The 15,889-nt window shown below is 39.3% G+C and overlaps 1 protein-coding gene across 2 annotated transcripts in view; it reads right to left on the bottom strand.

Moving 5' to 3' along the window:
• Positions 1-15,889, bottom strand: part of st3gal5 (ST3 beta-galactoside alpha-2,3-sialyltransferase 5) — a 41,920-nt gene that overhangs the window by 12,975 nt on the left and 13,056 nt on the right. For both annotated transcript variants that reach the window (XM_066649444.1, XM_066649445.1), the window contains exons 3-4: positions 5,345-5,462; positions 1,321-1,658 (exon numbers count right to left, since the gene is read on the bottom strand). In XM_066649444.1, the coding sequence (XP_066505541.1) occupies positions 1,321-1,658; positions 5,345-5,462 (456 nt within the window). The remainder of the gene's footprint in view (positions 1-1,320; positions 1,659-5,344; positions 5,463-15,889) is intronic.

The following is a 15,889-nucleotide window of genomic DNA, read 5'->3' as shown; positions in this document are numbered from 1 at the left end:
ATATAGGTACTCATACAAACAAACGCAATATAATTTAACCTTGAACAATATCATCATTTATTTGCTGGCATCACCACAGATCTTACTCATTTAAACTCTCCTAACTAGTCTTGTATAATTTTTCTATTTTTTTGTCTTTTCAAGATTTTTTTGTATGTGCTCTACATCTGTCCAGTCATACTGTCATATGTAGTTTGTCAGAGTGTAATCCACCAGTTTCTCTGTATACATTCTCATCCCCATTTCAACCTGCCCTTCAATGGTCAGGACCACCAGAACAGGTATGATTTGAGTGTTGGATCATTCTCCGTGCTGCAGTTACATGGATGTGGTGGTGAAATGTTAATGTGTTGCGCTGGTGGATCAGATACTGCAGGGCTGCTAGAATTTTTAAAGCCCCAAGCAGCCCCATTTGGATTGGATTAGTTTTTCAGGGGGATGTCTGTAATAAAAAATTGACATACCTCCTGTGTGATAATTCTCTGGACAGCAATGAAAAACCAGAGGGCAAAAGACTTTCTAGTTCTGGAATTATATCACATTGACACATGTCCTTTTATCAGCCCTTTTATCTCCCTTTTCTCATTGATTAAATTTTTATTCTTCTTCTGATAATTCTTTCTCAATTGAATTCCTTTTCTGGTAATATCTATAAAAACACATGCTCACATGCTAAATATGGTGTATAGCAGGGCAGAATTTTATCCCACACAAGGTGAGATCTGCCTGTTAAAACCCAGACAGGATTAAAATGATCAGACGACTGCTGAATTCAGTGAAAAACGGCAGGTAATTCAGCCTATAATTTTCTGAAAGGACGTCAGGGAAAAACACAGACATGGTTGAAGGATATAAAATTACAGAGGATGTCCAATAAAAGAGAAAATTACCCCTGCACTGAGGACAATCCACCACTTAAATAAAACCTACTCTGTGGTGGTCTTGTCCTTTGAAGAGTAGGGTGAAATGGGGGTTAAGAAAGTATCCAGAGGAACAGGTGGACTACAATCTGTAATTGTGGATCTACAAAGTGCTCCTGTATAGTAAGTGGAGCTGATAAAGTGAGTGTAGATACAAGGTAGGTATTACTAATACAGTGATTGTTCAGGTTATAGTAGCATTTATATATAGCATAGGCCTAGGAAAACTTTGGCAACAACCCTATAAACCTAACCAACCACCACCTATACCAGCTTTCCCAGAGTTGCCCCAGTACGCACTATAAACCTATATCTCATTCAATAATATCATGGACATAACTATCAATACAGTTCTAACACACATTTATTTGTAAATTAGAATAAATTGGCTTTGCCTTACCTTAAGACAATATTAAAATTGTTGAGGAGAGTTCCCAGCTCCAGTCCTCTAAGTATGCCACCATTGCCAATTACAACACAACGGCGGCATCCATGTCCTCCAATCTTCTCTGATGAGGGCATAGGTAAAAGATTCAAAACTTCCTTTATCTTGTGCTGCATGTCCAGAAATCCAAATGGTGGAGGATATTTGAACATTAGTTCTGTTAAGTTGCTGTTCTTTTTTAAGAAGGGCTCAGCTACAGTTGCAGAGGTAGGATACATGGTCTCTAACTTCTTCCTTGTGAAAGAAGGTCTGCATTCTGTGGATAACACACTTTTAACATAGGAATGGACACGCTGTAAGAAAAAATAAAAACCGATGTTAGCTGTACCAGAGCGAATGAACAGAAAAAAATAACAGCTAAAGACAGCAGTAGAACAACACAACCATACTCCATTAATTGGCCTTTGATAATGTTCTAAAATCTCATTGTTGTTCAACCAGGTTGAGACTGAACGCATGTCAATCGGATCTAAATCAGTTCTCAAAAAGTTTATTTTTTCTCTCTCTCTAGTGATGATGATACGATTGCATCTCCTTCACAACTGATTTGTAATCTCTTCTCTTTGTGGCATCAGATCTGCCTCTGTCCACAGACTTCAGACGGTTCAGAACTTTGCTACCCATCTTCTCACTCATTCTCACCATCACATTACACCTGTTCTCTGACATCTTCACTGGCTTCCTATAAGGATTCAATTCAAAACACTCCTTCTCACCTACAAATCTATAAATAACCTTCCTCCTTCACACCTGTCTAATCTTCTCCATCCTTACAAATCCATTCGCAGCCTCAGGTCTGCCTCAGCAAGGCTGCTTATTGTCCCTCCATCCTGCCTTCACAGCTAAGATCTTAAAAATTATATTTTGTACTGTGCTTATAATATTCCTTAAATGTAAATTATTAATACTCATTCTCTACTGTTTGTTAATGTCAGGTATACTGAATCTGCCCTGTTTTGTATGTATATCAATGTTTACTATGTATTTACTACTGTAAGCATGTATGAGTTCTTGAAAAGCACTATATAAATATATTATTATTATTATTATTATTATTATTATTATTATTATTATTATTATCATCATCATGACCTCAACTTATTGCTGGGCGACATGACCACAAATCAATATCACGATTAATTGAACCTTGAACAATTAAAATATCAGAATTCAATTTTGATACATTTTCATACATTAATTACATAAATACATTAATTGCCCAGCAGTACTGAATCTTATTGCACTGTTGAGATTACTCCAAACAACCCTCATCATAGCATATGGGTGATTAGTCAGTACATCTTTCAAGGCCAGGGTAGACCATTATGGCAAATATGAATAAACATGAACATTTTAATATTTAGAATGTTCAGATAAAACAAAACAAATTAACTGTAAATGTGAATGACATTTTTGACAATTAAACATAGGTGTGGCACACTAGTCAAATGTTGGTCAAAAGATTCATTAAACCAGGTTAGTCTGTCATCTGTCCTGATTTTGCTAGAATTAAATGTGTCTGTGTCTGTGTGTGTGTGTGTTGGGGGTGGGGGTGGATCTATTATTAATCAAATATATTTCTATAATTACACAACACAATTATACCGTAAGTTTAGTTTACTACAGTTTAGTATACTAGTGTGTGATCGTATTTGGCAGATAGCCATTTATTTTACATATTTGCTCCAGTTTCACAGTCTTAAAATGAATAATAATAATTAAAAATTAGCATTATTTGTAGGGATGTGCCAATTAAATGTTTTTTTTTAACCCAATCCTGATCCAGGTATCTGCCAATACAGAGTACTGATTTGGTACTTATTTTTCTAGATATAGGATAAGTATTTTTCTAGATTATTACAAGTACATTAGTTATTAAAATCAATCCTGGGTATACACTTCACAGCTGAATATCACTGCAACACATTATGATAAAACTGCCTGCATCCAAGCTGCTGCTTAAAGATTTAATCATTTTGTTTTTTTTAATACAAAATAACAAAGGAAATTGATGCCTTGATACCAATCTCTGAGATCCGATAAAGACATTACTAATTACTGTATTATTCGAACGCAAACCCTTTGCAGTAAATGACTTCCTGAACTTTGCAAACCATGGAAATCAGCAAATGCTTTGAGATGATTTGCCAGGTCTTTAGTGCTGCCTCCTTTAGTTGTTGCTTGTATGTAAGTTACAAGCATGCTCACAGACTCATGAGGTCACAGAGTCCACCACTTAAGAATATTTTTTTGCCTAAAGGAGCTCATAGGTTCGGTACAGACCAAGTTGTCAGGTAGACATTGTGGTGGTGTTTATAATACCCAATGTAAAAACACATTTAAATAGTGAATGCTTTCTTTATGATAAAACTGAACTCAAGTCACAGAGTTGACAAAGAGATATTGCATTGTATGGGTAGCAGGTCTCAGATGAACAAACCTGATGTGAGAGCAGGACATGATTTTCCTTGGAAAGACTGAGCAACAAAGTGTTAAATGTTTATTAAATGTGTGAATTAACTCGGCTCTGTGTGTTTGCAGCTTCTATCAGAATTCACAAGTGACCCTTGTCACTGAATATACCCATACCATAATATAGCATCACATATTTGTCATTTGACAGATTATGTTGTATTTTTTGTATCAAAAGCCCTATTCCTTCATCAAAATGTTCTCCTATCATTCTGGTACAAGTTCATCTTAGTTTCAGCTTTCTTAGTCTTAATCCAGAACCAGATCGGCTTTTCTAAAATTCAAACACAATTTTGAATGAAGACAGTTGTTTGTAAGTTTAATTAATCCATGTTTTTTTCTTAATCAAGGAAATAATTCTGCAATTAGTTGTCTTCTGTGGTAAGGGCTTTTGGTATTACAGTGCAGTAATCTGACAGTGATTTCGTAATTGTTAGGAATGTACCTAAATGTTTATTTGACCACCCTTAAACTTTCTGCTATTGCTGATTTTGATGTGTTTATTTAACCCAAGGATGGCCCCACTGATAACCCACTAATATGCCGTTTTTGTCTGCATATTGAGAGTTCCAATGAAAAAATCCTTATTTTTCCTTATCCTTTATAAATCCTTATCCTTTATCTCCTTACTTTGTTGTGAAATAATAAGGGAAAATGCCAATCTTAATTTAAATTTTAGCCTAGTGACTTTAAAAGGGTTAAATTACAGTAGGAAACATGAGGCCAGGGCAAGGACCAAAAAAAAAAACAACAATGCTGGCAAGATATGAACGAACAGGGTATATTCTTTTACCTGATCCTCAACCTGTCAGGATGAAAGTGAAAATATTAAATTAAAACTAGTTTGATCAGTGCAATGATGGACATTATATTCAAATACATAACAGGTTGAGTAACATTTTTAAAACATATTCATGTCACAACCCAGCACTGGATCTGCTGCTTATCAGTCAACTGTCAAATTACATTTCTGCCTGTGAAAATGTGATGGTGTTTAAAATGTCTGTTTGTTAGTATGGACCGCGCTCATGAAGGTTGAAATGGGGAGACAAACTCATATTTTTGGGCAAGAATTCAGGGCAGCTTCGGAACGTGTGTAAAGTTAACTTGAGAGCAAGTACATGAATGAATTGCCTTTAATAAACTGCTGCATTTAGAGTGGCGGGGGACATGGGCTCAACAATGGCCAAACGCAGATTCAAACAGAGGATCAGCAGAAACAAACCCAAATGTGGAAGATCAAGCTTATGTCGCGAGTCAAGGTCCATTGCGTGAGATAATTGAAAAGAATTTGGACACTGAAATGACATGAGTTTGCAGGGTATGTATGTATAGGGCTGAGGGGGAAATTTAAATTAATTTATAGAATAAAATGTAGTTTTACATAATACATACTTAGCAATAAACTTCAATAATGAAAAGCTAAACAATGAGAAAATACCACTGCATTATACATTGATATTAAATTTAAATATAATTTAGTCTCATAGAAAAAATTAAACCTTACCTCTCGATGAGTAGGATCTACCTGTACCAAGACAGGTTTTGGATTAGTGTTGAACAGAGACAGCCATAGAAATCCTACTGAGAGCAATCCCAGAACCATAAGCGGAAAAAGGAATCTCCTGCAGAAATGAAGGGAACATTTCAACATTTGTATCACCTGTTTCTGCGCCAACCTCTTTTTTTGATTATTTGATTTATCTGATGTGCATTTAGAACTAAAACATTTCACCATTCTTGCTTGAAAACCTTTTTACTATGAAGTTTTGGTGTTTGTAAAGCAGTCGGCAAGTGCAAGACATGCACACAAAATTTGAAACAGCCACACAAAAAAACACCTTAACTCAAAAGGGAAAGTGTAGGTCACACGCTTGTTATGTATTTGCTGATGTATATGTCAATACTGATGAGGATTAAATTTCTGATTCATAGCTCTGGTTAACCATTCAAAATGCTTGGAGTAGATGGGAGGGTTAGGTAGGTGGGTTGATGAAATTAGTATAAATAACACTCTAAAACTGTTCTTTCGCTAAAATAATTTTGGTCAAAATTTGATTCAAAAGCTTATTGATACATTTATTTTTGTAAAGCATTTAGGTCATAGACCTGTATGTTTTTGTATCCTTGGCACATTTGTTCAAAATTGATTCAAACAATCTTACAAGTTGTTTTATTATGTGAGTTAAGGCTTGTGAAATATAGTGTATCCTTGTTATTTTCTCAGTATTGAAAGCAATCCACCAACAGTAAAATTATTTAAGAGTGAACTGTAAAGAAAATAGTATTTACATACCAAATCTCTCGTTCCTTTGTTTATTTATTTACTTACCATTATTTGCTACATTTCAGTTTTATACTGAGATGACCAAAAAAACTAGCTCTTCCTAATTTCAAAACACAGAGTCACAAGGAGCATGGGACCGGATAGAGAAAGCAAGTGCGTAGGTGATGACTTGATAAAACACTTTTATTAAATAAGCAGACGAAACTTAGAAAAACACAGCAGAAGAAATGCAATATACTACAAAACAATACAATGAACACCGACATAAAAACACAAAGACAGAGCTTATAAAGGGAACAAGTAAAGGGCGACACCTGTGAGCAATCACACTGAGGGCTCAGACCTGAGGTGCGTGGCTAAAGACACAGGAGGAGTATGAAACCTAATTAAAACACAAAAGAGAACAAGGAGAAAATGGGTCCAAAACAAGAGAACAGGGATAGATACTGACACACAGACAGGCCTATGACAATACAATTTCCTACTGCAACATGAAAATCAATATTATGGGGTTTAGAATTTAAATTATGTTCTTGATACATCTTATGTCTGTCGTGGAGTCGGCTTATGGATTCTGACAAGGAATTGTCTTTCTGCTTAGAGTGTTTATTTACTTTGGCTTAGACCTTGTTAGTTACCAGGCTGTACTGTTGTCCTGTCTCACCAAAGTTAATTGTAATTACTAGTTTCAGCTGTGGTTTCAGGTTAGCTCAAGGTGTGAATTGCTGGTGGTGGTCTATCTAGCCACTTGACAGTCTGTCTGCAGTCTATAACGCTGCCAATGAGCAGTCCAAAAGGCAGGCTTCATCTCAGCCCTGGTATCGCAACATTCCCTGCGCTTCTTGACATTGACTGAGACCAGGATCAACCCTGAGAACTCAGCTGCTCCAGCAGCCCTATCCTCTGCCTTTAACTTCTCCCACTCACCGAGACAGACTGGCAGGGGTAGTGGCACATTTTTGCATGTGTCTAGGAAGTGGGCCTTCACTTCACTCTCTTTTCCTCATCTTTCTATTTCATCTTTAGAATAACATGCTGTTACCTTCCTATTCTTCCTATTCAGTGGAAAACTTCTCATTTTCCTCTGTGACTTCAACCTTCCAACAGAAAATTTGAAGTCATTCTGCCTTGAACTACTGGTATCATTCTTTGGCATCATTCTCAACCAGGCTCCTCCAACTCATAGAGCAGGCAACACCCTGGACCTGATCTTCAGCAGACCTACCCCTGTGCTGGACATCACAGTAACTCGCACTTCACTGCTCAAATCATCACTTTCTGTCTTTCACACTTTTCCTCTTTGCTCCCCCATCCATGTCTCCCCTCCTTGCTCCTCCTCCACTTGACGTAACCTGCACTCCATCTCTCGCCTCAGCTATCTTGACACCCCTTCTCCACACCGACTCTTTCTCTTCTCTCTAGTGGTTAAAGCCACAGATACTTTCCTTTCCTCACTCTAATCTGCAATTAACCTTTTATGTCCTCTATCTTCCAGGCCTCCAAGATCCTCACAACATGCTCCTTGGTTGAAAGATGTTCTCTGCTGCAATTGAAGAGAACTAAGAAAGCCTTGACTTGGATATTCATTCCTACCAATCTTTCTTATCCAGGTTCTCTAATGAAGTTACTTCTGCGAAGTCGTCTTTATGTTGAGGGAGACTGGAAGCATCAGCATCTGATGCACGCAATTCTTCAGAGTTTTCTCTTCCTTTGAGGAGAAGGTTAATAAAATCTGCCAGTCTTTTTCCTCTGTTCCCCATTCCCTCCATAAGTAGTTGTCATACTGCTAATTCTTTAACCTGCTTTTTCAAAAAATTCAAAATTGGTGCCTCCCTACTATTAAGTGCATGTAAAGTGCACTCCTTGTCTAGTACCCCATTGTAAGCAAAACCAACAAATGGTACATGATGGCGCTGTCGTGGTCTGAAGTTTGCTGTTTCAATCCCCTTGACTGGCAGGAAAATTGGAGCAATGGAACTGAAGGAACAACTCTGTCTCCTCCTTTAGTCCACAGCTGAGGTGCCCTTGAGAAAGGCAGACAACACACATGCTCCATTTGTGTGTGTTCACTGTCTTAATCACTTGTAAGTGTGAATGTGACATTGTTCAATGTCACAGATGAGTTAAAGGCAAAGGTCAAATTTCATTTCACTGTTGGACAACAACAAAGCCCAACTTTCAATTTCGGTGATGTTGTGGATCAAGAACTTATATTGCAGCTCCTGATTTTGTATGAATGCAACCTAATGGCAGCCACTTAATTTATATTATGCCAACGTTGAGGGAAGTCTAAATTTGAGGAGTGTGTCAGAGATTTTTTATGAAGTACCAAAGGGCAAAATCCCATAGCTAAATATTCACAGTACAACAATGCTATGAAGAGGGTATTAATAATATATTTTACTGACAGTGATTTCGTAATTGTTAGGAATGTACCTAAATGTTTATTTGACCACCCTTAAACTTTCTGCTATAGCTGATTTTGATGGCAAAAAGAGGTAAAAGAGGGTATTGCCACTGATAAAACATAGTAAAATCTTGTGTTGAATGTTACATTCATATATGATGATGAAGAATATATACATACATTCACAGAATTCCTAAATCTCTGTGGAATGTTCTGTTTCCACTAAACAAACCAATTCTGCTGGTAATTGATGACTTGACGGATAATAAGAATGGGGAAGTAGAGAGAACTGCTAAATACAGCGTTGAAATTTTGAAAACTCTAGACCTCCCCCAAACAAACAAAGGGTACATTAGATAAGGCACTTACACTGTCAGAAAAACTTTCACTGTGGTAGTAACTTTTGTTGTCACTGTGGTGGTAGCTTCAAGACTACATATTCTGTACCTTTAATTAAGGAACAAAATTGTACCATATTCTATCATAATTGTAGATGTTTAATTTGGACTTATAATATGTTGTTATTTTCTACACAATTCTATAATAAAAACTTCCTAATATTTACATCTCCTTGTGGAGAAGTACTTTTAGGAAACACAACTGGACTTTAAAACCACTGTTGCACATTTAAAGGTACATTTACACTGTTGTACCTTTAGTGACAATAATGTATTCTCTACCAAATGTATGGATCTCATACGTTTGAATTTTTGAACTAACAATCACAACCGTATCATAAAAAAAAAACAAAAGACACGTATGAAATATTCTGCTAATAAAATGTCTGTAGAAAAACTCTATTAAGAATTCCTTAAGTTTTTTTCTGTCTTTGCTTTGCATAGCTATATCCAAATATTAAAGCAAAACAAATTCTTCTGAGCGCAACTCTTTTCGCAGTATCCTACAGGTTTTCTTGTAAAAAATGCAGAGACAGATTGTACACACCCTGAGCCCTCAATGCCTGCTGAACAAGTCAGGTTATGTTATTTCCACACCATTCCACACATAACCATCTGTGTTCTCCAAAGCAACCATCAATAGTGTTTGGGAAGATTATGCTTTTGAACAGCTTTTCTACTGTTTGCCTATATGTGATTTTAATGTTTATTTTCAATGAAGTAAAAGTAGCTTGACAAATAATCAACTGTGTACATAAATATTCAGGTCATTATATCTTATTAAAGTCAAGAAAATAATGCTTAAAATCACTTAACAGCAGCAGCAACGTTATCTCTGGTTTGTTTACATTCAGAAGCTTAAAAGTCTTTTATGGTGTAATGGTATATTTGAGAAGAAAAACAGCAGCTGTCTTTTTGAAATACTGCAGAAACTGGTTTGTAACTTGTAGCACTTCTGGTATGTTGACCTTCTGGTATGTTGCCTTTGATTCAGTTGATCACTACTGACTGAATTAATGGGACACTGACTGAAGACAATAACCTGATTTGGAGTTAGGATAATGGATGTACAAGGCAGTGTAAACAATAGTGCAAAAATTGTAATAGAACGAGGTAGGACACTGGATGTACAAGGCAGTGTAAACAATAGTGAAATATAATCATAATAGAAGGGGGTAGGATACTGGATGTACAGGTTGAGTGTATGCCTGATTTTCAAAGTCACAGTTGGGTATTGGTGGTAATTGATGAGGTTGCTGAGTAGTGTGCGCGGGGGGCAAAAGTGGGCAACCGGGTGGTTGAAACAGGAGGGTGATGACTTCTTTGGGACAGGGATTATAGTGGTGGCTTTGAAGCATACAGGGACCACAGCCTGACTCAGTGAGGTGTTGAAGATGTCAGAATACACCTCTGCAAGTTCGTCAATGCAGTCCTTCAGCACACGACCAGATATGTTGTCAGGTCCAGGAGCTTTCTGAGCGTTGATCCTGCTGAATACACTCCTCACCTTGTCTGAGGACAGTGTGAGCACCTGGTCTCCATGAGGGAGGTGGATTTATGTGCCGGAGTGTGGTTTAGTGCCTCAAACCGAGCGAAGAACCCATTCAGATCGTTCAGCAGAGAGGAGGTGCTGTCACAGGTCTGTGGCGGGAGTTTGTAATCCGTAATGGACTGAATTCCCTGCCACAGTCTCTGAATGTCTCTGCTGTCGCTAAAGCATTGGGCTATCCTCTTGGAGTGCTGCCTTTTAGCCTTTCTGGTGCCATGGGACAGGTTGGCCCTAGCTGTCTTCAGGCCTGCCTGGTCTCCAGCTTTGAAGGCAGCATTTCTAACCTTCAGCAGCTTTTGGACCTCACCTGTTAGCCATGACTTCTGATTGGCAAGAATGGTGATGGTCTTGAGGACAGTTACATCATCAACGCACTTGGTGATGTAAGCAGAGACAGTTTCTGTGTATTCCTGAATATCTGTGGAGTTGTTGTAAGTAGCAGCCACTTTAAACACATTCCAGTTTGTGGCGCTGAAACAGTCCTGAAGTGCCTCTGATGAGCCATTCGGCCACACCCATACCTGCTTTAGAACTGGTTTAACCAGTGAACTAAATTTAACCAGTGGTCTGAAAGCTGGCATTAACATAATAGTGAGGTGATCAGAGGCACCAAGATGGGGGAGGGGCAGGGCTTTGTAAGCTCCTCTCCATGTGGTCCAGAGTGTTGTTGCCCCATGTTGGAAAATCTATGTGTTTACAGAGTCCAGAAAACACAGCCCTTGGGTCTGCATGGTTGAAATCCCCAGCCAGGACGAGAAAAGCATCAGGGTGGGCTGTCTGCTGCTCACTGATGTGCTAATACAGTTCATTTAGCGCCTCATTCCTGATGTTGGTGGAGCTTGGGGGAAGATAGACAGCAGCTAGCAGCACAGCTGAGAAATACCTCAGTAGATAGAACGGTCTGCACTTAATAACAATCAGTTCCACTACCGGTGAGCGGTATTTGCAGACCACAACAGCGTTATGACAGCAAGCATCGCTAATGTAAACACAGAGCCCGCCGCCACGTGTTTTACCTACAGTGAGAACTCGGTCTGCTTGGTAGCAAGTTAGACACTCAAGCTGAACGGCGTGGTCCGGGATGCTGTCGTTGAGTTTCTGTGAACACGTAAACAGTCTCTCACAGTCTTCTGAGTTGACTGAAGTAAGCGGATATAGTCCAGTTTATTATCCACGAACGTACATTGGCCAGTATCAGCGTGGGGATGGCTGGTTTGTGTGGGTTAGCCGCTAGCCTCACTCTGATACCTCCGCGTTTCCCCCTCTTCTGTAGCCTCTCGCTCCGCTTGTGGCGCTTCCATTGTGGGCGAGGCGCAGCGTTGGGGGTCGGTTATGGTGCCGGTATCCTGAGCAAGTCGCGGATTCGAAGCTCCTCACAGAGTTCGGGGTTAAGTTTCAAACGTGAGCTTCTGCCGACATCAAGCAGGGATTCATGGCTGTATGAGTGTTTCGGGACCTGAACGCACAACGGAGACATACAAAAACACTGCAACTTACAAGACAAACATTTTAAACGCTGTAAATTGTATACTCGGGAGAGAGAGAAGCCGCTGCATGTGCATGCGCCGCCATTTCATTTCATGTTAGCCTCACTTCTGAAGTTATTTGCCTACAACATATCAAACAATGCCAACAGAGATATAAAGGTCAGGAGGTGATCAACAAGGAACAAAAGCTAACCAAAACTATGTTAGCCCCACAGCTAAAAAACACTTTATTACTTATTATCTTAAACTCATTTTCTGAAACTTTAAGCCTTATTCAGACAGGATTAGTTTTATATAGGGAACTGGAGTAATGTAATTTCCCCCCCAAGACATCAGTAATATTTATAGTGGATTCACACTGGATAAGAAATCACTGTGAATATAACAGAGATGGGAGATGCTACTTGATTCACGCACTGCTGACACAGCAGAGCTACTGGAGTTTTTAGACTGTCACAACTGTTCTGAGATCAGCCCTCACACCAAAAGGCGGCAAAAAACTTTACTAATCCTTCACACATAACCTATATTATGAACAGTTTAATGGTAACAGCACACATTCATAACACGTACGGAGGCTACTAGTGTGTACAAAACATACCTACAGGTCATTTTGTGAATATGAGCATGGTGCGTCGTTCAGCCACTGAGCTTTTACTTAAACTATACATTTAATCACTAAGCGCCTCCTTTATCTCCTCTGTTCTTGAGAAAGCCGGCATTTTCTCCAGGATATGACAATTCATATCTCGTATCTTATACTGCAAAATGAACAAGACAGAGTGAAATCCAGATGGCAAATTAGGGAGTTAAAGGCTCTTTGAATGCAGTGGAGCTAAGTAGGGGAAGAGGAAATAAATGTTATTAAGGTACTACAGAAAGAGCTTAAGGGTAGGCTGGCAGTATTATGAAGAGCAGAGAACATGAGGAAAAGGAGAAAAAAGAAGGAACATGCTAGGGTAGCCTTCTTTATGAATCCTTTTTAATTTTGTGAAGACCTTAATTGGTAAAGATACATCTGGGACTTTAAAAGTTGGAAAGAGGGAATTAGAGGAGCATTTCAATGGTGTGTATACAGACAAACATAAGGCAAAGCAGCTAGAGATGCCATGGGACATTCCACCACTAAGTGAAATTGAGTGGCAAATGGAGGTTGGCCCACCAAAATGGAGTGAGGTTCAAGATGTGGTGCATCATGCAAAGGCAAGTTCTGCTCCAGGGCCTAATGGTGTGCCATATTGGGTGTACAAGTATGCACCTGATGTCCTGAAGTTTTTGTGAAGTAGAAAGATGCTGTGAGTATAGAACAATTTCCCCAGTGTGATTAGAATTAGGTATAATGGCTGGATGTATGATTCCACCATTAGCATTTACAATAGCAATAAGGCCCTTAAGTGGGTCGTAGGTGGGGAGAGGTTGCATGAAGGTACTCAGCTCCCCCCAATTAAGACTTACATGGATGACATGACAACACCAACGACTACTGTACCTTGCGCAGGGCGGTTGTTGGAGAAATTAAATGATAATCTAAGGTTGGCTAGGCTGAAAGTTAAACCAAGCAAACCTAGAAGTCTGTCAACTGTCAAGGGCAAACTTGCATGGGAAAAAATTGTGATGCAATATATCATGTTTATATCATGTTTGCCAGGGAAGTTAAAGTTGTGGTGTCTGCAATTTGGCTTATGCCTCGTTAGGTGGCCAGTTTGTGATGTTTCAATCACAGAAGTAGAGAGGATGGAAAAGATTATGAAAAAGGCCATAAGGAAGTGGCTAGGGGTGCGGCAGTGTTTAAGTAGCGTGGCATGGTATGGGAGAGGGGTACTGGAGTTACCACTCACAAGTTTACTTCAGGAATTTAAATGTGCAAAGGTGAGTTGCGAGATGATTTTGTCAGGGTCGAAGGATGCAGTGGTAAAAGCAGCAGCGCCAGTCACAAAAGCAGGAAGGGAGTGAAATAAAAAAAATGGCCGCGCAAGTAGCCATGAGCTCATTAGATCAAAGGCATGTGATTGGCCAAGTAAAAGTACAAATACAGGCTTTGGGTCAGGTGATTTGTGGAAAGCTTTTAGTAAGGCCACATCACCAGACAGAAAGCAAATGATGACTAGTCTTATTCGTGAACAAGAAGACGAGGCACAGTGTGCAACAGCAGTGTCTTAGGCAAAACAAGGCCAGTGGCTTTGATGGGAGAATTTAGCAAAACAGAAGATTTCCTGGCAGTTAAAAACCTGCAGGTCCCAGAGTGCATTGTGTTAACAACACTGAGGCCAGAAATGGCGATCTACGGTGAAAGTAAACATATACTTTATTTCATAGAGTTAACAGTTCCATTTGAGGATTCAGTAAATGAAGCATTCAAAAGGAAGAAGCTGAAGTATGCAGACTTGGTGGCTGAGATGCGAGGATGCGGGTGGCAGGCACAAGTAAGACTGGTGGATAGGTGTTAGGGGATAGGTAGCCAAGTCTGCCACATCCCTGCTTGTGCAGTTCTTCATCAGGGGCTGGAAACAAAGGGCATCTGTGAAGGAGTTATCAGAAACAGCTGAAAGATCTAGTCATTGTTTGTGGATAAGAAGAGCACAGATTACTTGGGGAAATGCACTATGGAACTTCACATGGAAGTGGTGGCACTGAGTATGTATTAACGGTGCCAGTGGGGCTCGGTACAACCTAAGGTTGTTGATGGTAAAGGGTAAGGTAAGACTGTAAAGCTGGCTTGGAGGGGGTGGGTCTGGGACGGCAGACTTCATTGTTGAGCCTTCTGGAGGTGTCGTGGGCTTAATTCAGCGAAACACAGATGAGGGGAGGTGCCTACCTGATGACATCTGTGAAGAGCTAGTGATGCAGTGGGTGGTTTGGGTACTCATGTGCTGGACAATATTGTTTTTTATTATATATATTTTGATAGAACTGTGACTCTGGTTAAGACTATGTCAAGCTCTAATAATATACACTATAACATGATTTCATCATCGGCATCACCATAGCCTAAATTTGTAATGTATTCATAAGGTTTTGCGTTAATGTAGAGGTGTCCAACCTTATCTGCAGAGGGACTGTGTGAGTGCATTTTTCACTCCAAACAAGGAGAGCAAATTAAACAACTGATCTCTTGCTGTAGTGAAAACCTGCAGCCACACCGGCTCTTCGCATATAAGTTTGGACACCCCTACTTTAACGAGAGAAATTTTAATGAGAGAATGACTCTCAATTACAGTCTGCTTACCTTGGTGGTCAAACTCCTTCAGGTGGCATGTGGCATTCAGGGGATTTATAGTTGGAGAACATTTCAAAGGTAAACAGACTTATACCCTAAACAAAATGGTTGGTAATATTCAAGTACGCGGTTGGAGGCAGCAATGCAAGTTCAGCACTGATCTGGTCAAATGGAGCAATATTGTTATAAAAATAAATAAAGATGAAAATGTGTCCAAGTAACAGTCCCTAGTATCCTTTTTAAATTGGTCTTCGTGTGGAATCCTCTCACTTTGCTCAAACGTCTCTAGTTTAATCCGTCACTGCTGCCCAAGAATTAAAATAATGCGTGTTCTTCACAGTTTTCATTGTGACTATACTGTTGTAATGGTGCACTGGTGACGTCGCGGGCGAAAATTACGTCACTGACAAAGGCCGAATGGAGCCCCTGTTCATAGCCCTAAGAATATATTCTGATTTCATGCTCTTTTTAAGGAAAGGTTGTGAATATTGACTGTCTCTATAAGCAGGCAATCTTGTACTGTTTGTCACAGACCCATTAACATCCCCAAAATAATTTCTATTCTTGAAGAGTTTCTCAGGTCACAAATTATACTATCAAAAATGTACAAAACATCTTGGAATATGGAATATGCAACCCCTGGCAAAAATTATGGAATCACCAGTCTCTGAGGATGTTCCTTCAGTTGTTTAATTTTGTAGAAAAAA

Source organism: Hoplias malabaricus, chromosome 17, assembly GCF_029633855.1.
Source record: "Hoplias malabaricus isolate fHopMal1 chromosome 17, fHopMal1.hap1, whole genome shotgun sequence".
Classification (NCBI taxonomy): Eukaryota; Metazoa; Chordata; class Actinopteri; order Characiformes; family Erythrinidae; genus Hoplias; species Hoplias malabaricus.
This window is presented reverse-complemented; position numbering and strand designations above follow the sequence as displayed.